Source organism: Pseudorasbora parva, chromosome 16, assembly GCF_024679245.1.
Source record: "Pseudorasbora parva isolate DD20220531a chromosome 16, ASM2467924v1, whole genome shotgun sequence".
Classification (NCBI taxonomy): Eukaryota; Metazoa; Chordata; class Actinopteri; order Cypriniformes; family Gobionidae; genus Pseudorasbora; species Pseudorasbora parva.
In genome coordinates this window covers 35,886,665-35,911,809 of record NC_090187.1, presented here as the reverse complement: position 1 = coordinate 35,911,809, position 25,145 = coordinate 35,886,665, and the positions used below count along the sequence as shown (strand labels likewise).

Here is a 25,145-nt window from a genome sequence, read left to right as displayed (position 1 = left end):
AGTTCTGCTTCACTCAGCTGCATCTCATCAATTCAATTGCTACTTTTAATAGAGAATTGACAAACGGCACAATGTCATTTACTGTATTTTGCTTGAACAGATGTCATGAGAATAATGTTTGTATCACATCCTCTGAAGTGAGCTGATCACATTTTCAACATGGTCCTTCAGAAATCATTATAATATGCTTTTGGATTTGGTTCTCTTATTATTATCAGTGCAGAAACAGTTGCGTTGCTTAAAGAGTTACTTCAGTGATTTAGCATTAAGCTTTGTATTTAAACTGGGTCATTAATGTAGTAGAAATGTAAAATTATTTTGGATTTTGGATGGTGCCTTCTAGACTGAGAAAAGACAGAAAATGTATTTTTGTCTCATGGTGATGAAAGATAACGACTCCCAGAATGCTTCGCTGTCCTACGAGGCCACTCCCACCGCTACTGGATTGCTGGATCACTTTCCCCGTAGGTTCATTTTCATAAAATCAGTTCCGTTAGAGAACAGACACTACAGTTAAAAACTGAAGTGTCTGTTCAATAATGTGTGAGTGAGCCGAATGAGAGTCACGGCACAAACGCAGCAAAAGTCAGATTACATTCATCACTAGAGCTGAGGTAAGCGCGGCCGCGGCATAAATTCACAATACGTGTTCAGTCTGGCGCTTTTTCAGTTCATGCCTTTGGAAGCGTAACTTTCATAGGAATTATTTTGAAAAGTTGAAAGACTCACTTTGTTCCGCCGCTCTGTTTACATGAATCCTTGCAGCTGCCCGAGCTGAGTGAGCTGTGAGTGTGATCCCACCTCCCATGGACGGGTTGAAAACATGCAGAAATAGCTCCTACTAGCTGTAGTCTTTAGCCTCTGGCCCAAAAATCCTCCAATGATGCAAAATTACGATATTTGCATCATCGGAGGACAAATAAAATACATAAATCTCATGTCTCAGGGAGGGGTGGGGGGTGGGGCAATTATTCGAATATACTACAAGGTTTCTACTGATATAAAGCCATAGGGTAAATCGCTGAAGTAACCCTTTAATGTTTTTTTCAGGATTCTTTGAGGAATAGAAAGTTCAAAAAGAAAATCATTTATTTGAAATGTCTTTCCTGTCACTTTTGAACAACAGAATGGTGACTAAAAGTATTATTTTAAATACTTTAATTTAAATGATGCATTTTCATGATGCATATTCATTTTTGACCTTAGGCACTAAGGGTTGTCCTTATGCGATAGGACAGATGGTGGTTGATATTGGGGGTGGGATGGTCTGTAGGGACCGCTTGGTTGCCCAGATTCTCTCTCCCCCTGTGGACCCTGTGTCTTCTCCCTTTAGCTGCCTGAATAAAACCCTTAGTGCCATAATTTTCTACCAAAACCAAACAATACACAGGCTCTATACCATCCCAGAAAAATATCTGACTCAGAGTCTCTTCTACTTTTAATATTGTGTGCGATGTGACTGTCACAAGACAAAACGTCTTCTCCGTTCCCCTTTCGCCCTCCATTAGCCTGATGCCTTTTGAACTCGCATTTGGGTTAGGAGAGCTGCGGAAGTCCTTGGCCCACAAAGCCAGCTCTGTGTTGATCTAATTGAAAGGCCCCTTGTGAGTCTTTGGACATGCACTCACATTCAAACAGAAGAGACACAGAAAAAGCAGTTTCTCTCACAAAAAAACCTTACATATGGGCTAACCTCTACTAGTCAGTGTAATATGTCTGAAGTGAAGAAGTGAAGTGACAAAAGGGCATTTAACCCATCAAACCCTTTGCATTTAACGCATCAAAGTTAGTGCACACACATTAGGAGCAGTGAGTAGTGAACACGCACACTACAAGCCATGGACACACACACCTGGAGCATTAGGCAGCCATTCACTATGGCGCAAGCCGTATTGCTCAAGCCAAGGACAACCTTTGAGTTACAAGTCCGACTCTCTAACCAGTAGTCCACAACTGCCCCTGTCTCTTTTGGGGGTTTGTGTCTCCCTTAGAGACTTACTTTATAACTTGCAATGGGGTTAGCTCGATAGTGACTCGATACTTCAACTTTGAACAGAAAAATATTTTCATAATATTTAAAACTAAAAGCAACATTTTATTCAGCTGTGATGGATTTATGAAGTGGATTTCACAGGGAAAAAGTATATTGGCTCTTTCTCACCTTGGTTAGTCATCTCTTGTCACTCCCCTCAAACCGTCTTTGTCCTCCTCCTCCCTCTCTCTCTTTCTCTCTGCTCATTTTCAGTGCCTTTTCCCTTTTGGCAGTGTGCCCTGGACCCCTCACTTAGCCAGCGCGTGCCTGTAAAGGTTAATGCTAATAATACCAGAGACCTGCCTGAACTCCACCAGGAGACCCGTGTACACAATTTAAGCTCAACCTGACAGAGAGTGTATGTGAAGTTTCAACAGGGTTTCTTGTCTTTTAGTCAGATTAGGACACCTAGCTATACAAATAACCTTGGCTTGGCATTTAATGGGCAATATGATTTTTCCCGCTTTCCCTCCATTTGGATGCCAGAAACAAAACTCACAAATTGCTATGATATGGACGAATATTAGCATATGCCTGTCAAAATATATTAAAGGGATAGTTAGTTCAAAAATAACAATTCCGCCATAAGTTACTCACCTTGACGTTGTTCCAAACCTTTTTTTTTCTTCTTTTGTGGAACATAAAAGAAGGGTTAGGGTATTTTGAGAAATGTCTCTTTTTTATTTCTAAAAATGTTGGTGAATGGGTTCCAATGTTATTTGGTTACCATCGCTCTTCAAATAAAATGTGTGTTCTGCAGAAGAAAGAAAAGCTATCTTATGAAGGTGAGTAAATGTTGGCAGAATCTACATTTTTGGCTAAATTAACGCTTTAAAATGAAAGTGCGAGAGTGAAACATGCTCTTGTAAAGCAAAATTTTGACTTGTATTGCATTATTACATCATATGTATTATATTAAGTGGGCTCTTTTAATAATCTTCTTGTAATTTTGCTAAGTTAAATTCTGGCCTGAAGTGAGGGTTTTTACCCTGTAGCTGTCATAATAAATTGCTGCAGCAAAATAGAAATTTATGCCTGATGTCCTAAACGACTTAAATCTCTTTCTACAGTATAATGGAAAGTGACAACTAAATCATGGCCTCATTATAACTAACTAAAGCATTAGTTTAGTATTAACAGAAGTGCAAAGTACAAAGCAGCTTTATTCTGTTGTTTTGCAGACAATAATTATACCCATCTCTACAGTTAGACATTACTCTTCTTTGTTGATTTGTGGATAGTTTTCTTCACCTTAGCGCCGCCTTTTACTTTGAACAAGAATGCTGATCTTTGATCATCTTTACCCTTCAAACCATGCAATGTGTTGTGTGTTGCTCCTGACCCCCATGATGGACAGATTAAAGTAGTACATAAGGAGGGGGAGGGACGGCACAGCCTCTGTGATTATAGAAGAGATTTGTGAAAGCCTAGAGGAAAGTGCCAGATGGCTGAGAATCTCAAAGCCCTCCATTCTCTATCTGCCATGACACACAGACATTTCTCCCGCCTCCAGATTCTCATCTCTTTAGATCTCTTGCTCTCTCTCTTGAGCTGTCTCTCCCTCAACCCCCTCTTCACGATCCCCTGCTCTCTTTTCCTCAAGACTTTGCAATGTTTACTAGGTCCTTTACAGTTGTTGGTCAGAATAACTGGAGGATGTTTTAATTTTCTCAGTTTCTCTGTCAGCTGTGCTCATGCTGTGCTGAGTCATTCCTACTCTGCTGAAGTACATTTTCATATGTCTATGAACTTACATATGGGACAAACTTACACATTTTAAAGATGGGAATCACATTTGTTTTTATTTAGTAGACTTTGCCCTATTTGCTGTGTTCCCAGTCAGCTTTAGAAGTTATCATGTTAGCTTCTAAAAATGAAAGACTGGCTATTCATGTTGGTAAAAACATCTTGGTCAATAAGTCGGTCTCTAAAATTGTGAAGGTTCTAATTAAAATGTGTTTTCACCTAAAGGATTATTAGGAACACCATACTAATACAGTGTTTGACCCCCTTTCACCTTCAGAACTGCCTTAATTCTACGTGGCATTGATTCAGCAAGGTGCTGAAAGCATTCTTTAAAAATGTTGACCCTTTGTATGTATGTATATAGTATATAGTATATATAAATGTGATTCATCAGACCAGACCACCTTCTTCAATAGCTCCGTATTCCAGTTACGATGTTTACGTGCCCACTAGTGCTTTCGGTTATGGACAGGGGTAAGCATGGGCACCCTGACTGGTCTGTGGCTATGCAGTCCCATACGCAACTAAATGTGATGGACTGTGTATGCTGACACCTTTCTGTCAGAACCAGCATTAACTTCTTGTGCAATTTGAGCTACAGTAGCTCATCTGTTTGCTCAGACCACGCGGGTCAGCCTTCGCTCCACACGTGCATCAATGAGCCTTGGCCGCCCATGACCCTGTCGCCGGTTCACCACTGTTCTTCCCTTGGACCACTTTTGGTAGAGACTGACCACTGCAGACCGGGAACACCCCACAAGAGCTGCAGTTTTGGAGATGATGTGACCCAGTCGTCTAGCCATCACAATTTGGCCCTTGTCAAACTCACTCAAATCTTTACAAATTTATACTGCCTTAAATTACAACATAATCAATTAAATGCAAGGTTAAAAGTTACTAATTGATATAAATAATAGGAATGACCACCTTAAGGCTTGTGAAGAAAATAAATCCTTCCTTTCCACTTGATCAATATTCTGTTGTAGACCATAGTGAATCTTTTTGAAACATTATCCTTCCATGTACATTCCTTTGATTTGAAGCTGGCTCCAATTTTTCTCACCCACTTCCTTTTGTTTTCCACTTATATGGCAGACTGCACTCATAATGAAATAAGCCTGGTCCAGCTCTAGACTGTCTGTTCATGTTAAGTGGACTGAAAGCAACTCACTTAGCAAACTTTTATGCCCTTGAAAGCTATGATACACAGCAGAAGTAAACCGATCCTGACACTTGCAATGGAAGTCATCAATCTCAGGGTTGGCGTGTGTGTGCGTGTGCGTGCGTGTGTGTGTGTGTGTGTTTGTAAATCTGTATGTTGATTATTTCCTTCTTTGGTGAAGGCATTTGCCTCCAGGATGCTTTGGGCTCTTTGCATGGTTCATCCTGCTTTCAGTACACAGACTGTGCTAAATAGACTCCCTGTAGAGAGTAAACTTGTAGATTACCCCTCACATTTGATCTACTTGTTCATTTTATAGCATTACTTGTCCTGGACAGATGGGTAGTGTAGATCAGCCCAGTAGGTTGCCTGACACTGAGCATGTTTTGTGACACTGTATACCTTAGTCATTCATTCATGAGTCATTTAACTGCATCTGTGTCTTACACTATTTAAAAAAATAATAAAATTATGAGTGAAAATGGCAGCTGTTGTTGCCTTGAAAAAAAATACGCTAGCACATTTTAAGTTTTACAAAATGTACCATTAATTTACAGTACAAAAAGATGCAACTGTTTAGCCTCTTGACCTAAATTACAGTTAACATGATTGCTTCACTCCTGAATCTGTGTAGCATCTCCTTGCAGTGAAATACAGTCAATCATTGTGTCAAGGAAAACCTCACATTTGTATTTGGTTGTTTGCCATGGGGTGACAGGGTTGACGCTTTGCTGTCCCTGCTGAGATGACCAGCTGGGTCTTAACACAACCTAAACATCAGACTTAATGATCACCCCTGAAAAAGTGCTAACCTGTTCTTTGTGCATGTATTTGAGTGCAACTTGTCAAGCTGTATTAAGAAGTCTCTGTGTGTCTTTGCATCGGAAAGAAGAAGAACTTAAATGCTTCTTTTGTTATTAAAGTTTGCCTTAGTTAGTAGTACAGTTCCCACACTCAAACAATTCCCAAAGCATATTCCCAAACCCATAAGATATCGAGCAAGGTTGGAGGTTTGTCTTTTGGCCAAAGCAGATTAAGTCATGAAGACATTTTTACTGTACCACTTACTGTACATGGATCACAGAGAACATAATGTGTAATAATTGCTCTGTGTTATTTGACAATGATTTGCCGGCATCCCACATGTACCACATTGGCATCATAATGATGCTTGGAGTTGTATTTATCTCTTGATCTCTAGAAGTTTACTGTTTTTTATTGTCTTTACATGCACAAGATTGTTCAGGTATTAATTAGAAATTCCTCATTCCTATTAAATGTAAGCACTATGTAAATTAACAAAATAGCCTGACTACCATAACCAAATTAAGCCAATTTTCCTGTTTCTGGAAATCTGAAAAGAACAGCTTACATAATGTGTTCCTGTATCAGAAATCTACAGACCTTAGTTAGAATATGCCTTAATATTTATATGTATGTGTGCGTCCGAACAATAGTAATTTTGAGTGATATTAGATACAGACAGAAAATGCAAAGCTATTGCAAAAACTATTTATTTATTTTTTAAATGTAAATTTTCTTTACAGGCTCGAAGGAAAGAAGTGTTCCTGCAGGAGCGATATGGACAGTTCAGTCTGACGGACCCATTCCTCGCCCTGCAGAGGGACTTTGAATCAGCAACGGGACCAAAGGATCGTAGGCCTGTTAGCGCGAGCCCCATTACCGTGCTGGAAGCTGTTATGGCCCACTGCCGCAAGATGCAGGAGAGGATGTCTGCCCAGCTCTCAGCCGCTGAGAGCAGACAGAAAAGGGTAAGATCTGTGTGATAATTGTGTATTCTGTATGTTTAACAGGGTAGGACTTCAGAAAGGATTGTGTTTGAATAATTCCAAGAGTATTTACATATTCTATCTGAAATAAGTCATCCTTTTCTGTAGGATTACGTTGACGTGATTAAGTTTGCTGTCAGAGGTTTGCTGAGGTGTTCCTAGTTATTCTCGGAATATACTTTAGTATGCAATGTGTGCACCTGTGTGTCTTTTTAGGGTGTGTGTAGTAATGTGTCTACACCATCTATGCTGATACTGTTCTGGCACAATTGATGACAGGAAAAAATACTTTTAGGCAAAATCAACTTTGTCTAACCTCCATGAAAGCATAATGCATACCAGAAAAGCAGAGTAAGAAAAATAGCACCAGACAAAACAAGCAATAATGGTATCTACTTAGAAGAAGAAAAGGAGGTGTCAGAGGAGAGAAATGGATGCTAAGCTGTAAAACCCTCTGCCAAACACATCCGTAAATCATACAGCTAACTATTTGAGATAGTGCTACAAAGATTACTAGCTACGTGATCAGTGCAGGCCTTGAACTTTAAAAACACACACACAGGCATGCTTCTTTTTAAAGTGACCCCTGACACTTCACTGCACACCAATTCTGCAGACCAGATATCAGCTGTGTTCACCATCTCGGTGGCTTCAGTTATATTTTAGAATAGGCCTATTATGTATTATAAGATACTGTTTATATATAGGTACATAGCATGCAGATTTACATATTACACTGACACTGGCTGAACTGAGCTCTCTTTTTTCAAAAATAAACACTTGACCATTCTCTTATTGAATCGATACTATCATTAAATGCGTCTGATTCTGTCTGGCCACTGTGTTTAAGTGTTTTCTATTATCTCATAATTTATTATCTCATTGTTATTTCTGGGGAAGTATTAATTTATTCATAAGCTAAGCAACTTAAATTCTGGAAATAAAGCTTGTACTCCTAACTATAAGTTTTGCATGTATTATATTTATCTGCATTTGATGGTAGTATTCTCAACAGTTGATGTTAGTAGTAGACCTGCTTTTTGACATTTCAATTCCCTGTTGATTACCATATTAAGAGTAACTGCTACCTCAAAGATCAAACTGCTATCTCACATGAGTGATATGATCAGCTCAGTCAGTACTTTAAGTACTGATCTCTTAAAGGGTTAGTTCACCCAAAAATGAAAATTATGTAATTAATGACTCACCCTAATGTTGTTCCACACCCGTAAGACCTCCATTCATGATTTGGATCGCGTGTCAAACTGCTGAAATCACGTGACATTGGCGATCCGAATCTTGAATCAATACGCTGATTCATGACCGTTTGAATCTTTATTTAAAGGTTTGAAAACAAACGTGGAAGAGAAGACAATGCTGAATAAAGTCGTAGATGCTTCAAGAGATTCTAATTAACTAACTGATGTCACATATGGACTACTTTGATGTTTTTATTCCCTTTCTGGACATGGACAGTTTAGTGTGCCTACACTTAGATACACTGTCGGACTAAATATAAAATATCTTAAACTGTGTTCCGAAGATGAACGGCGGTCTTACGGGTGTGGAACGACATTAGAGTGAGTCATTAATGACATCAATTTCATTTTTGGGTGAACTATATTAAAGCTTAATTGGTGGATTTTAAACATATACAGATAATTTTGTATGGTTAACTTAAGATTAACTCTCCACGTTTAGTTGTACTTTGATTTTAAAGTCATTTACAAAGTTTTGTCTGAGAGACTGGTGTATCTTTAATTGTTTAATAACCAGTGTCTTGCTTTTTGTGTGTGTTATCTGCTTTCTACGAGTCTCACATTTTCCCTGCTGCTGCTGTCTAGCTTGAAATGGAGAAACTGCAGCTGCAGAGCCTGGAGCAGGAACACAGGAAGCTGTCGGCTCAGCTGAAGGATGAGCGGGAGAAAAACAAACACGTGGTGATGTCGCTGGTGCATGAATGCAAGCAGTTAGCCGCTCGTGTTGTTGAAGAGAACCAGCGCTTTGACGAGCTCTCATCCCGCACTGAGCAGGACGGCCGTTCCGTGGGACGACTAGAGGAAGAACTGGCATCTGAGCGACGTCGTAGCCAACAGATGGAAGCTGAGATGGAGAAACAGCTGGCTGAGTTTGATACAGAGCGAGAGCAGCTACGTGCCAGGCTTAGCCGTGAGGAGACACGGGCTGCGGAGCTGCGGGCTGAAAGTGAGAATCTCCGCCAGCAGGTGGAGCAGCTAAGAACTGAGCAATGCAAAGATGCCCCACCACTGCCTTCTGTCACCCCAGCATCTGCCACAGTTAAACCCAAGACTATGGCATCCGTGGCTGTGGGCACTGAGGCAACCATCTACAAGACTGTCTCCTCTCAGACAGATGAAAATGAAGCAGCTAAGAAGGTGCCACTCTCCATCCCAGTCAAGCCTACAAGTTCTACCTATGCTAGTATGAACCTACCTAAAACTTCCAGTGCTGGACGGGGGCTACACCACGGGAGCTCTCAGGCAGAAAATGGAGGAGAGGGCCAAACACATCCACATGGCTCACATTCACCTGGTGTGTCCGCTACCTTGCCGACTGGGGTCAGTCCCCGTGTCCAGGCGGCCCGTTACAAATTTCAACCCTCTGCCTCAGAGCAGGACCAAAATGGAAACGCAAACCAGAGCCCCCCTTCCCGCGACCTGTCCCCCACAAATCGAGACAACTTTGCAGCCAAACAGCAGGCTCGCCACACAGTCACACAGGTTCTCTCCCGCTTCACAAGCCCGCCAGCAGGGGGACCCCCTGCAGCCCTTCGGCCTGGTTTGCCACACTCCACATCTGAGGGGGGACCCTTCACAGGGCGTTTAGGCCACCCCCAGATAGGCCTTAAATCACCAACTGTGGCCCGCATTGACAGGGGTAACCCACCCCCCATCCCACCAAAAAAACCAGGACTGTCCCAGACACCATCCCCTCCACACCCACCAATCAAAGTAGTAGGTGAAGCCAGCAGGTCCCCAGGAACAGGACTGGGGGTGGGCCTTGCCAAATCAACTGCCACCCCTCAGCTTCCTCCAAAGCCCTCCTTAGATTTGGGCAGTACAGTCCCAGCCTTGACTGCGTCACAGGTGGGTGCTTCCAGTACTGGCTGGCCGTGGGGGCAGCAGCCGACAGCAGCATGTGTGGAATGTCCCCCTGTCACCATCTCCTCCACAGCTACCATTGTCATTAGTCCCTCCATAAACCCACCTAGTCTTCCGTCCCATAGCCCCCAGCACCCGGGCAGCACACTGGCAGCAGCATCAGGTAAAAGGGTGCTCTGTTCTTCACCCTTACATTCACTGCTTCTCCTTTCTACTCCCCTCCTTTTCCATTTTTGATGTTTTTCTCAGTAAGTTCTAGTAGAGGAGGACATAGACTCGGAGTAGCCAAGAGAGGGGTATCATACTGTTAGGGTTATCTGCCGGTTGAAACACAGTGCTTCAACATAACCAATATTAGAGCATTTGTATGATTCTTGAGAGCACCTATCCAAGTCTGGACATTCTCTTGACCAAAGCACTTGTAGATACAAATAGGTCAGGTTGACCCTCTCTTGACGGTGCAGGTCTCTAGGGGTCTTTCCTGTAACCCATTCTGAAGCTGATGCCAGAGGCTGCTCTTTCCCCTTTCCTCCCATTGACCTACAGCATGGTTCTGCCTCTCCTGTGTTCCACCACTAACCATTTCCCACAATGTCTTTAACTAACTGCTCCACTGTGTTCATGCTGCCATCTGTTTCTTTGTTTGACCTACTGTAAAGCAACTTGTGAATGTGGTATTGTTCCCAGAATGTGTTTTAAACATTCAATGGTTTCATAGACGTTTCTTGACAACTAACCAGATATAATTGTATTTGGGTTGACTTGCACTTGCAATATTCATAAATATGTCTCTGGTTCTGCACAATAGCAATTACTTCTACATCTGAGATATACCATTGATGTCTTTGTTTGAGAAGTAAAAGTTCTTATCTTAGAACAGAGGTGTCCAATCCTGCTCCTGGAGTACCAATGTCCTGCCAAGTTTAGCTCCAACACATCTGTCTGAAGGTTTGTAGTGATCCATAAATCCTAGCTGATATCAGATTTGAATTTATTTGGTTAGAGCTAAACTCTGCAAGACTGTAGCCGTCCAACAGCAGGGTTGGACACCCCTGTCTTAGAAAAACATTTTACCCTCATAATAGACCATCTTAGATTAGCAGGAATGTACTTACTGATCTGGCAGGTTGTGCAGATTTGGTGTTAATCTAGCTGGTTGCTGGTCAACCAGTACAGAAAAAAAACTTTCTGGTTAAGCTAAATAAGAAGCCTGGTGGAGACACTAGTACAACAACATCCTACTCTGGGAACCAGCATCAAAGACGCAACATATGCTGGACTTTTCAGCAGGGTAGTTCTAAAAGAGCTTTGACAGAGATGTCAGTTAGGTAGACTCATAAATTGGTCTGTAAGCCAATTATATGAGACCGCTCCAATTGTAGTAAGATTTTCCCCTTGGAAACAGAAGCTTTAGAGTTCTCTCATATTTTGAAATGCCACCCTGTCTCTGCAGGCCTCTCCATAGCTCTCTGAGAACACCAAAGAAAGACAATTTTAACACCATTGAAGGCAGAGCAAGTATTCCAGGAGAGTCTTTTTTCTTTAATGTCACTAGCGACTAATCCACAGGGTAGCTCTGAAACATGTCGGTAGCTAGTCGTCATCGCTAAATGTTAAAAATTAGCACTTTTCTTCCTCTCTCTGCAGCCACTCAGCCATGGCAGTTCTCTGAGGCTCCTCTGCTCTCTTTGCCGTCCATTTTAACCCAGAAAAGAGCCAATAATCTTATGCTTTCCACAATTCCACTGGACCTCAATGAAACAGTCTATCTGTCGCTCTCTTCCAACTCCCTCCACTAACCAAAATAAACATAGAGAATCCCTAGAGACAAAGCTATTTACAAACATGCTTTAGCATTAGCACTCAGATACTCGACTAGTTTACACATCCACACTGCAAGTTGAGTTATTTGAATATACAGGTACATACAGGTACCATTTTGCCAGTAGTATATCTGTGCTTTCAAATTTCATCTGTTTCTTTGCTGTAGTTTCCATATTCCTAACACTGTCTAATTGACTCGTCTCGCACAATCAGCACCATGTTTAGAATGTTTGAGTTTGACTGACACAATTTATGATGCGTGACTTTCATTAATGTACCATAAACCGCCTGCTGCCTGATTTGATTTATCCAGTTGAGTTGTCTTTTATTTGATTTGTTTTTAGCCTGAACTAAAAACAGATGAAGTTAACTTAAGCGTTTGAAAAATGATCTGATTTGTAGAATAGAGGGTGTGGATCGCAGATACACGCTCTAGAATAATACACTTCCAATGTTGTGCCAAAATGTGTACATCACATAAACATTTATCCTTTGTTTTAACCGAATTTGGCTTACTTCTCATTTCCTCTCGAGCACAAATTCTGTATGTTCATCTCTCTGGAGAGTAATTTGGTTACTGAACTAAAATACTCACTGCGTCAGTGGCAGTGGCCTTAAATTATTTCTGAATGACAAGTGGAGTCGTTCTTCTGGGTAATGTTTTGGTTCAGGGAACACATTTTGACACAACACAAGCACCCTGCCTCACTAGTTACTGCTGTTGCTTGAACCCTCCCAGGCTGGTGTCCCTCCATAGTCCCCTCGCTAACCTGCGGTGACCCCGTCCCCCTGGATGACGGGCAAACCCTTCTCCTCCAAGCTGCTTCCCAGGGAAATGTCACTTTATTGTCTATGCTGCTTAACCAAGATCCACTATTGGATATTCATCATCGTCAACATGAATTAACCTCTGCCTTGATCTCTGCTGCTCTTAATGGAAACACAGGTATGTGCTGGGGAGATTAGCATTTATATGCATAACATTATAGAATATTACTAGCTTTGTGCTTTTGTCTTGTGTACATATACACGGCGCAAATATATACAGTATATTAATATGTAAATAATGTGTTTACGTCTCTTCTATAGACTGCTTAAATCTGCTGCTGACTTCAGGGGCATCTGCTGAAGCTGCCGATGAAACAGGATTTACGCCGCTACATGCCGCTGCTGAAAATGGTCACCATGGGTGAGTCCTCTGTTCCCTTGCTATTGTGCTGTTTTAACTCTTATTACTCAGTGACTTTTGCACATCTTATGGTACAGTTATTAAAAGCCACATCAGGTGATCTGATCACTAGACTTTTTATTTTATTTTTGACTGGCCAGTTCTTTTAAAGCCACATGTACCAGGCATGTTTTTAAACACTTGCTTTGATGCAGTGAATGATTGACTGGTGAGTAGGTGGTCCTTTGTCACTGTTGCTCATGACGCATTGAGACGAATTAGTGCTTTAAATAAATGTGATGTAGTCACATGACTTCTGCAGTGTTTGAGTAACTGCTGCCTGGTTGTGATCAAATTAACAGAATCGGATCGTTGTGCCTGGGTCTACAATATGTACGTAGATAGTTTTGTCTCTGATATGTTTCTCTTTGTAATGATACCAATTTCAGCTGTTCTTTCATTGGTAGGTGTGTGAAAGCTCTCGTAAAATGTGGAGCTGATTTGGAGAAGGAGTGTTCGCAGGGAAGGACCCCTCTGTATCTGTCCTGTGAACAGGGACATGTGGAGTGTGTGAAAGTCTTGCTAGATGCAGGAGCGGACCGTTCGCATGTCACGACTGTGAGTTTTCAGTTCTGCACCGACACCATTGTATCTCAAATGTCAATTGCATTCTGCGTTCCTAAACACGTTAAGAAATGCTGGCCCTCTGTTCATCTCCATGGTTACCTTAACAGTTAAGCGTGGGTATTTTTCTGTCCATGTGTTGCTCAGAATGTAATTACAGTCCCTATTTTAGAAACACTTAATTATGTCCTTTTCTTAGTTTGCTCTTATTTACTGGGCTGAAAAAAATCCCAAAATAGCCTGGGAAATTCTTCAGGTCTCAAATAAGGTTGTTTTCTGTTTTATATATTTGCTGGTTGGTTCATATTATGTTTGTTTAATTTTAGATCTGTTTTGTTGTAAGTATGTGTATATCTGTAGATATATTTGTGGACTTTTTTTCTCCAAAAAGAAACTTAAGTGCACTTAAAAGTGTTTCCTGTTTTCAGGACAACTGCACGGCTCTGCATGCCGCTGTCAGTTCAGGTCATGTGGGCCCTCTGAAGCTCCTTCTACACCATCCATCACCTGAACCAGACCTGGGTCTCCCTGCATCTCCTTCAGACTCCAATCAGGAGCTCCAACACCCTGGCATAACCAAAGCCAGTCACATCCTCAACCACAGTAACCAGGATGGCTGGACTGCTGCCCATATTGCTGCATCCAGGGGCTACAAGGTGACATGTTTGATGCTTAGTACTCTGTTTCACACAGGATAAGAAGGGTTAGAAGTGGCTAATAATACAGATGGTGTTTTGAATGCTGACATGTCTCCTACATTACAGAAATGCCTGGAGGTTTTGTGTAATCACAGTCAACAGGACATGGAGAAGAGGGACAAATGCAATCGCACCATACATGATGTTGCTACAGATGACTGCAAAGATCTACTAGAGAATCTGGGTGAGTATATTTTAAGCGATAGAACTTTGTACAAATATGATAGTTTGGCAGGTTTAGCCACTATGTGATAGTTGGCTTAAGCGACCACAGCCTTAACTTTTGCTTTCTGCCTTACTTTAGACTTGTACACAGTGGTCGTACAGGTGCTCATGGGCTCACTGGAGCGTCTTTGCCCTGTGGATCTCCTGGAGGATGGATGCACTGTTGGCAAAGTTACAATTCAGCGTAATACCAGTTGGGAAGAGTTAACAGGAAGCTTGAGTTACCTGCTGACCAATCACCTCCAGCTAATTTGTGGGAGGTGGGAACTGCAGGAAGTTCTGGGTAGAGCAGACACTTTGGGCCTCTCTACTAACAGCATGGCCTCTGTGATTATAGGTAAACACATATACATCTTACAGTATAGCTAGCTACTTGCCAATTTAGTCCACTTAAAGTATGAGCTTTTCCAATCCAATCTTTTTTTCCCCCTTGTTTCAAGTAATATCTGCGTACACACGAGATCAGTGAAACGACTCAAAAAGATGTAGTATACATGCCAGACCAGTGTAGCTGCCCGGCAGCTGTAATTCTGCCACAGAAATACACAAAAAACAGAGAAGAAGAGTTGCGGCTAGAAGGGGTAAAACAGTGGTAGAAGGTGAGGGAAAATCGCACAATAAAATAACAATAAATACATTTGCAACGTACCAGATTGCGTTTTATTAACGCCTACATCTACCCCAACACTAAACATACCCTTACAATAAATAACACAATATTGATGTGTTTATGCCCAGTGCCCATAGCTGCATCCTTTCTAGTTTTTCGCGTTTGGGACGTGGTTTGATGACATCACCTTTTCACAAAATATACGGATTGGCTGTACACACGATAATGCAAGGGTGTTGTTTACAGATTTATCCACTCTGGGACCCGATTTCAAAAAATATTGTTTTCATGCTCCCAAAATGCCATAACCGTGCCGACAAAACGCTGATACCGTACAAAATCTATATGTATACAACTAAACGCGCCTCCGTGTGGATGGGGCCTTAGATGGATGGGGCCTTAGATGAATGTGTCCATTTAACCAGATTTTTTCTATAACAGTATTGCCCAATCCTGTTCCTGGAGATCTACCTACCTGCAGAGTTCAGATTCAACCCTGATCAAACACGCCTGTCTGTAATTATCAAGTGCTCCTGAAGATCGTAATTTGCTGGTTCAGTTGTGTTTGGTATGGGTTGTAGTTGAACTTTGCAGGAACCTCAATTCAGGAACAGGAATGAGAGGTTTTATGTGTTGTGTTTAGCACATAATATACTCTAATCATAATAATAATATAACCATCTCATAAAAAAGTTAAAGGGTTACTTCAGCGATTAGCATATGGCTTTGTATCAGTAGAAACCCTGGAGTATATTCAAATGATTGTGCTTTCCCCTCTCATATCCCCCTGAGACAAGAGATTATTGCATTTTATTTCTGGAAAAATGTTTGGCCGAAGGCTTAAGACTACAGCCAGCAGAGGGAGCCATTTCCGCATGTTTTGAACCCGCGCATGGGGGATGGGATATCACACTCAGAGCTCAGCTCGCAGCTGCAGGCACTCATTTAAAGGTCCCGTTCTTCGCGATTCCATCTTTCAAGCTTTAGTTAGTGTGTAATGTTGCTGTTAGAGCATAAATAATACCTGTAAAATTATAAAGTTCAAAGTTCAATGCTAAGCGAGATTTTTTATTTAACAGAAGTTCCTTTTCAAAGCCTACAGCAAATGGCCGGTTTGGACTACAGTAGGGATGTAATGATGTCACTAGAACTTTGTTGACCAACCCTCCGACCACTAGAACACGCAAAAAAGGGGGCGTAGTCTCGTTGCTCTCCCACGTGGAGAAGAGCGCGCATTCAGCGCAGGCATCTCCCCGTTATGGTAAGAGGCGGGACCTTTCCGGGCAAAGTGCGCTAAGCTGCTGTCCAATCACAACACGGGAAGCGCTGGCCCAATCAGAACTCGTTACGTATTTCTGAAGGAGGGACTTCATAGAACAAGGAAATCATCAGGCCATTTTTAGGACAGAGAGAACAGCGCTGTACAGATAAGTAAATTGTGTGAAAAATACTGTGTTTTTTTACACGCGAAACATGAACTCATGTTATATTGCACACTGTAAACATAATCAAAGCTTCGAAAACACGCGAAGAACGGGACCTTTAAACGGAGCTATGGTGAGCAATGTAAGTCTTTTAATTCTATGAAAGTTAAGCTTGCAAAGGCATGAACTGAAACGCGGCAGACTGAACTCGCGTTGTGAATGTATGCTGCGAGTGTAGTCACGATTACCTCAGCTCTCATCACGAGAGCTCATCAGCTCATTTATCTGACTCCTGCGGTTAGTGCTCAGTGCTGTGACACTCGAGCAGTGACTCACTTATTATATTGAACAGTTTTTAATTGTAGTGTCTTCTCCAACTCGGTCACAGTAATCAAGTTGGTGGCTTTGGGAAGGGCTTCACAGGGCAGCGAAGCATTCTGGGAATTGTAGTCTTTCATCCCCATGAGACAAATACATTTTCTGTCTTTTCTCAGTCTAGAAGGCACCAAATTCAAAAATAATTTCACATTTCTACTACATTGATGACACAGTTTAAATACAGATTCATCTTCCCAGCGCTGAAGTACCCCTTTAGGACATTTTCAGATCATATTTCACTTTGAAACCAAGAGAAAATGCAAATAAACTGCCCTTCAAAAGCTACCCAGTCAGTCCTTTTTTTAATGTATAAAAGAAAAATATTTTGTAAATGGCACATTTTACAGTCACTTTTGATCAATTTAATCCATCCTTGCTGAATAAAATAATTAATTTCTTCCTCAAATGTTTTTACTGTAATCCATACACACACAAACACAGTAGTGGTTATAAATAAATAAATAAATATATATTTATGTCCAAACAGAATGATATTCATTACTGATTTCTATTTAATTTCTACTTCTAATGGTCATTTTCAAAAAAATATGAAGGGTCCTTAACCTGCCTTTGTCTTTATGCAAAGTGTAATTTCTTGTTTTTTGCTTTTTATTTATTTATTTGTTTTTGTTTTGATTTTGGTGTGAATTATGACCTGAGCATTTTCTGGTGATATTCACTGACATGTTTGAATGCACAATGCAGAAGCAGCCATAACCGTTTCACGATAGCTCTGAAATGCAACCTGTAGTGTATAGAGACTTTTGCAATGGCTATTCTCGGATGACCCCTGAACAGCTGCTGTACTTCCTGAATTGCCCTTGGTTACTGTTCAAGTTTTAATTTCCCCACCTCAGCAGTTTTAGACTCTTGTTGTCACAGAAGTAAGAAAAAAGAGACGGCCAAAGAGCCCAATATGTGTTATATATCAAATATATCTGTCACTAGTATGATATGTGATCTAAAACTTCTGAATATAGAACTTAATACCACACACATTCATGCAAAATATGCTATTATTTACTTGTGTAGGGTCTTTAGTAGTTATTTAATCTGGCTCGTCTTGGGTGTTGTCCAACAGCACACTGGGCCAAGTAGAAAGACGTGAGACGGGGGTCTAACTCCTCTTGCCTGATCAGAGGGTTGTCATGCAGGGCTGCTGAAAATAAACTAGCCTTCTCTAAGTTCTCACCTATCTCTTTCACACCTCTCTGCCCCTCTCCCTCTCTCTTTTGCACTCTTTCTCTCACCACTTTTTTTGTTTACACTGAACTCCCCCTTAAGACAAGATGTTTCCAAACACCAAGAGCAGATGTCAAAATGAAGCGATTTGGCCTACAGAGAACAACTTGATGACTATCTACTATTCCTGACAGAAAACATGAGGAGACTGACAGACAGGAAAGAGAGAGAGGAGGATAAAAGCTAATTTATCATGGCTCTCAAGTTTGAAAAACATTAGATGAAAACTGCTCCCATGTCAGTAAAGATTATACATCCGTGTCTTTCATCATAAGCAGACACGTACACCTAGCAAATCTATCCCTCTTTCCTTAATGAATTTTCTTGTTCAGGTGATGCTGTCTGGCTGCCGGGGCAGGAGCTGGCCCAGTCTCCTTGGGACCTCATTCGGAAGCGCCTGAGTCAACGTATTACCATACATCTTAAAGGTGAGCCTTGCAGTCGTTTCATTTAGACTTAAGGCCTCTTTCACACCTCATACATAAGCATTCTATATTCATTTTGTCACCCATATTAACAGATTACACTAAAAATGTACAGGAACACCTAACATTTTAAAATAGAAAATAGTTATTTAAAAATGTTTGAATGCTTTTAATTTTTTTATTTGTATTAATTTCTTGGTGAGCCGAAGAGGCTTCTTTATCTTACCCTAATATGCTGATTTGATGCTCAAACATTTCTTATTGCTATTTTAGTGTAAAAAACATTAAAAATATTAAAAATGTATTTATTTGAAATAGATTGTTTTTTTTATTTGCAAAGTAAATGTATTAACTGTCACCTTTTTAGTTTATTTAAAAGTAGTAATTCCTTTTTTTATTTTTTATAAATCTGACTTCAAACGTTTGAATGATATTTTATTAAAATGCATTACATTCTACATGGTATAACTTGCATAACTTTCATAAATTTATTTCTCTATGTAGAAATTAACCTTAAATTAGATTTCAAGTACCGAACCAGGAAAGACCTTTAATTGGATAGACCCACAACCAATTAGAGCAACAGAGTGACGCATAACATTAGGGGCCCTATTTTAACAATCTGAAACGCAAGTGTCAAAGCGCGAAGCGCAAGTAACTTTGTGGGCGGGTCTCAGCGCTGTTGCTATTTTCCCAGCAGGATAAATGTCTCTTGCGCCCGGCGCAAATCTAAAATGGGTTGGTCTGAAGTAGCTTCATTATTCATAGGTGTGGTTTGGGCGTAACCTGAATAAACCAATCAGAGCGTCATCCAACATTCCCTTTAAAAGCAGGTGCGCAAGTTCCATTATGGATTGCTATTATTATGGAGTATTTACCAGGCGCACGCCAGGAGCGGTTCACAGCCGAGGAGACTGATGTTCTTGTAAGAGCAGTGAAAGACAGAGAAGTTGTGTTGTATGGGGATGGGAGAAACCCACCCAAAATAGCGTCGGTTAAACAGGCGTGGGAGGAAATAGCCACAATTGTTTCATCAGCTGGCATCCCCAGGACGTCGCACCAGTGCGGCAAACGCTACAGTGACATCAGAAGACGGGGAAAGTCCAAGCTTGCCAGCATCAATCGGGCACGCCGTGTAACGGGAGGTGGATCTGCCTCTACTCAGGACCTGACGCCAGCACACCACAATGATTTCTGTCATCTCATGTGTTAATATTTTTTTAGTGTAACAATTTATGATTTGCAAAAATAACTTGTTGCATCTGTGTAGATTACATGAGCAAAGTGTATGCGCGTCGTGTATGCTATACATTATGGTCAAGCATGTGCCCTCAAAATAGCATAATGAACAACGCGCAACGCACCACAGACTTTAGACTAGGTTTTTTCTGGTTGGTGGCGCAATTGTTTAATGGAACAGCAAAACAGCACCAGGGATTGTTTGCGCCGGAACACGCCTCCTTTTTTGCGCTGAACCGCCCAGAGAGCGCAAGTTCATCCACTAGTTTAGTGACGTGCTTCTGTGGAGGGAAAAGAGCGCTTTGCGCGGTTGCAAAATAGGAATGACACATGCGTCGGTGTACAAAGTCAATTGCGCTGGGTGCAAGATAGGGCCCTAGATGTCAAATGTCAACAGAACTCAACTGCACTGTGTTTCCAAGTCTGCGGCTTTCCCAGGGGTTGCTTTCCATGTTCGCGGGTTAAAGCGACCTCAGTTATGTGATATATAGACCCCCCCAAGATTACTGTTTATCACCTGTCCATCATTGTCTAAAGCCCGCCCTTAAAATGTGATTGGTCCGAACTGTTTCTGTTCGGGCATAATCACTCCTCTATGGATCGATCAAGTCCAGACCAAACTGCCCGAGCTCAAATGTTGTGGGCGGGGCTGAGTTCGGCTGGCATCCAGGCTAAAGTATTGCCTTATATTTAATAAAATGATCAGAGATTCTCTTGGTAAAGCAGAAAGATATGCTATGCCTATGATAGAAAGAACCAGCAGATCTCTTGGGTTTCCACACTTTAATGAATAGCCACGCTGTGCTCCCTGTCATCACATGACCATGATGTTTAGCTGGGCTCCAGAATATTCCATCTCGTGCAGAGGCATGTCAAAACAAATCCGTGAAGCCCTCGCTCAAATCCATTTAACACAGATCTCCTGGTCTTCCATGTCCTGTGTGTTGTGCTCTTTGATATACCGTGTAGGTTTGATTTATGTCTCATGGTTGCTATAATTTTGCTTTCTGTCAGGCCTGTCAGAGTGCACTTTGGATGAGATGACGTACGACTCCCTGATCCCTCTACAGCTGCTGCAGAACTATGTCCGCCTGGTACGCTGACTCACTCTCCATGTCAAAGAGAGTTTTTTAGCATGTCTGAGTTACACTGGATTATCTTTAAAGTTTAGATGAAGAGTTCTGATGGGGAATAAAGTCTTTATAATACCTTGGGTCCAAAACAAAATCCTTTGAGCCTCCACCACCAGTTCGGCACCTTTGGGCAACAGATACTATTTGTAATTATGTTGTAATAGAATATACATGCAGTGCAACAAGCAGTAACTTAAGACAACAAAACACCCTCCAAGACACACTTGAGTAATCAAGCCTGCATAAAGGCATGCATAAATAAAATATTTGGCATGGATGATAAAATGAACCTGGTCTAGATGAATAATACATGTGCTGTTGCCTGTTGTTCATGATATTTACCACTGTTGATAAACTCAACTGTGTTTTTGTTTGTGGTCAGGTGGAACAGTACCATAATGTCATCTTCCATGGGCTGGAGGGCAGCTTTCAGGAGTACATCGCCAACCAGATCTCTCATTACATCAAAGTAAATATTATCAATTGTTTTAAATATTCATATTTTACATTTCATCCAAAAACGAATAGGTAAATGCATTTTTTAAACGTTTTCTTTTTTTTTTTTACATATAACAATTTGGTAACACTTTACAATAAGGTTTCATTCATTAACATTAGTTAATGTATTAAAGGGATAACAGTTCACCCAAAAATGAAAATGACCATGATTTACTCACCCTCAAGCCATCCTATGTGTATATGACATATGAATACAGTCAGAGTTTTATGTATGGGGGAATCAATGAGTTGATTGATCAATGAGGGAGCCTTCTGAAGCAAATCAATGAGTTTTATAGGAAAAATATCCATATTTAACACGTTATAAAGTAAAATATCTTAAATAGCGTGGGCTGCTATCTTTTGGGCTGCCGTTTAATACTATTATAAAGCTTGGAAAAGCCAGGATATTTTTTAATATAACTGATTGTATATGTCTGAAAGAAGAATGTCATATACACCTAGGATGGTTTGAGGGTGAGTAAATAATGGGATTATTTAAATTTTTGGGTGAACTATCTCTTTAACTAACAATTAACATAACAGAACTTATTAATCTATTATTTTTTAGTTATATACAAATACAGTTATATACAAATAACTATTAGTTTTATACAAATACAGCTTATCATTGTTTGTTCATGTTGGTTTACAGTGCATTAACTAATGTTAACAAATACAACTCATGGTTTTAATAATGTATTAGTACATGTTGAAATTAACATACATTTAGATTAATAAATGCTTAATAATAAAATTAATTCCTGTTAACTAAAGTAGTTAATAATGTTAACTAATGAAACCTAATTGTAAAGCGTTACCAACAATCTTGAACAATAAGGATATTCATAAAAAAGTAAACTGATACCTTTATGAAATCTATACACATTCACTACATTAAATTCATAAAAAGTGACAGTTTATAACAGAACTTTATGTTCAAAGAATCAAAGAATCCTAAAAAAGTTGATCATGGTTTCCACAAAAACATGAAGCAGCAACTTATCAGCATTGATAATCCAAATCAGCATTTTTGAATGATTGTGTGACTGAAAATATTTCACAATATTACCATACTATTTTTACTGTTTTTTGATCAAATAAATTTTCGTGAAGATCAATCTTATTTGCATAATGTTACATATTTCTGACTCCAACATTTTATTCACAGAGGGAAAAAATGTAGGAATGGGCCGGAAGGTGTAAATGGGGTCCATTTTGATTTCATGTTGACTTAAGAGCGTCACAAATTTATGAACATCAAATAAAAGTTAAGAATGAGCTAAATTTCTGAATAATCTCTGAATCTCAGTTTGTCTCATGTATCGTGGACATCCATCTGTACTAGTCATGATGTTTATGGTGCACCTGTTGTGTGTGTTTGCAGCACAGGCAGGAGGCCCAGGGGATTGGATGTGATGTCGTCAGGGTGGAGATAGATGAGAGTCTATCAAAAGAGCACCTGCTGGAGATCTTCATCAACTGTGGTAAGAGCCTCTTCTATCAAGCAGCGCTCTGTCAATGTAGAGGAAGAAGATATCAGACCCTTAGAAACAAGATCAAAATGAATTTCCATGAAGTTAATTATGTGTTGAATCTGAAATGCTCAGAAATAACTAGGAGGTTTTATCTCACAACACTGTCTATGATGATTTTGGCATGTATCTTGTATAAATCTTTAAAAAAAAAATACAAATCTTGGTTACAGTGAGGCACTTGCAGTGAAAATGAATGTGGCATATTTGTACATTTTAAAATACAGTTTTAAAAAGTATAGTCACAAAATGTGAACAAAATGTATTTTAACATGATAGTGAAAATCACTCATTAAACTTTACCGTATAAAGTTGAATCAAAGTTTACATCTTTATCATGTCCATAAAACAACCAACTTTACAGATTAAATAATGCATGGTTTAACAGAAGATTAACGTAACTGCTTTTTTTAAATGATAAGCTTCAAATCATGATGCTGTGCATCACAATAACGTTGAGCATTTTTTGTGGTAATCAGCATTATATGTTGTAATGCTGTTGATCAAGGATTTTAAATTTGTATTGAATCCAGAATATTTATATTCTTTGGATTTAGTGGTATGTCTGGTATTGATGGAGTTGTGTTGTGTATCAGGGTTCCTGGTGTCTTTGCATGAAGACAGCGCTGGGCGTTGTGTTGTGGCAGTTCTTGAGGGTCTGGAGAGAGCCCACTCTCTCAGCCATATCCTGGGAGACCTGTGTGAAGCCCTGGAGAACCGAGGATCTGTCTATTCCCTCTCCCTCAACCATGGTGAGATGCATTCATACAGATGTACCTGAGCAGGAACAGTCAGTGTACCTGAAATAGCGTTTCGGTTCAACTCTTTTCTCCTTATGTTGATGAGCAGGTCACAATGGGCTTTACTATTTCCGTGAAGGGAGCTTTTTGATTGGCACGCTGGCTAAGCCTCGCCTGCAGGGTGCTGAGCTACGATTACAGCAGCACTTCCGTTGGGTTCAGCTGCGCTGGGACACAGAGCCCCTCAATGGCATGCTGGGACGTCATCTCCGCAGAAAACTCCTCCACAAGGTCAGCCCTGCTCATTATCTAATGAGCTGCAGGGAAGACCACTAAAATAGCTGTTCAGCTCTAAATTTAGTCGAGATCGTTTAGTACAGTGGTTCTCAACTGGTTTTGCCATGGGACTCACAGTTCCCCATGGTCATGACGCCACAACCCAAATTTTTAGGAATTTGAACTAAGCAAGTTTATTTCTCAAAATGGTTGACACACTATTGGCAAAAGTTTTGGGATGCCTACCTTTACATGCACATGAACTTTAATGCCATCCCATTCTTAATCCGTAGGGTTTAATATGGAGTTGGAAAACCCTTTGCAACAGCTTAAACTCTTCTGGGAAGACTATAGATTTATACAACTATAGGTTTAGGAGTGTGTTTATAGGAATGTTTGACCATTCTTCTAGAAGTGCATTTGTGAGGTCAGGCACTGATGTTGGACAAGAAGGTCTGGCTGGCAGTCTCTGCTCTAATTCATCCCAAAGGTGTTCTTTCAGGTTGAGGTCAGGACTCTGTGCAGGCCAATCAAGTTCCTCCACACTAAACTCGCTCGTTCATGTCTTTATGTCTTTGTGCACTGGTGCGCAGTAATGTTGGAACAGGAAGGGGACATCCCCAAACTGTTCCCACAAAGTTGGGAGCCTGAAATTTTCCTAAATGTCTTGGTATGCTGAAGCATTTAGAGTAACTTTCACTGGAATTAAGAGGCAAAGCCCTACCGCTGAAAAAAAAAGGCCTCACCATGACCATAATAACCCCTTGGGTTATTATAACTTTACACTGGGCACAATGCAGTCAGGCAAGTACCATTGTCCTGGCAACCGCCAAACTCAGACTTGTCCACTGGATTACCAGACAGAGAAGCGTGATTTATTATTCCAGAGAACATGTCTCCACTGCTCTAGAGTCCAATGGGGCGTGCTTTACACCACTGCACTGCAACGCTTTGCATTGCACTTGATGTCAAGTTTGGATGCAGCTGATCAGCCATTAAAGCCCATTCCATGTAGCTCTCTACACACTGTTCTTGAGCTAATCTGAAGGCCGCATGAAGTTTGGAGGTCTGTAGCTACTGTAGACTCTGCAGAAAGTTGGCAACTTCTGCGCACTGTGCGCCTCTGCATGAGCTTACCACGCTCTATGATTTTATGAGTTGCTGTTGTTCCCAATTGCTTCCACATTGTTATAATACCACTAATAGTTGACCGTAGAATATTTAGTAGTGAGGAAATTTCACGAATAGACGTAT

The 25,145-nt window shown here is 40.7% G+C and overlaps 1 protein-coding gene across 1 annotated transcript in view; it reads left to right on the top strand.

The window, feature by feature from the left end:
• The window catches only part of cttnbp2 (cortactin binding protein 2), a 51,780-nt gene that overhangs the window by 17,494 nt on the left and 9,141 nt on the right, over nt 1–25,145 (top strand). Inside the window, exons 3-16 of the mRNA XM_067420543.1 lie at nt 6,488–6,712; nt 8,575–10,015; nt 12,416–12,622; nt 12,766–12,865; nt 13,312–13,462; nt 13,897–14,124; nt 14,233–14,350; nt 14,471–14,728; nt 18,378–18,473; nt 20,724–20,803; nt 21,225–21,311; nt 22,728–22,827; nt 23,472–23,627; nt 23,725–23,906. Of these exons, the coding sequence (XP_067276644.1) occupies nt 6,488–6,712; nt 8,575–10,015; nt 12,416–12,622; nt 12,766–12,865; nt 13,312–13,462; nt 13,897–14,124; nt 14,233–14,350; nt 14,471–14,728; nt 18,378–18,473; nt 20,724–20,803; nt 21,225–21,311; nt 22,728–22,827; nt 23,472–23,627; nt 23,725–23,906 (3,429 nt within the window). The remainder of the gene's footprint in view (nt 1–6,487; nt 6,713–8,574; nt 10,016–12,415; nt 12,623–12,765; nt 12,866–13,311; nt 13,463–13,896; nt 14,125–14,232; nt 14,351–14,470; nt 14,729–18,377; nt 18,474–20,723; nt 20,804–21,224; nt 21,312–22,727; nt 22,828–23,471; nt 23,628–23,724; nt 23,907–25,145) is intronic.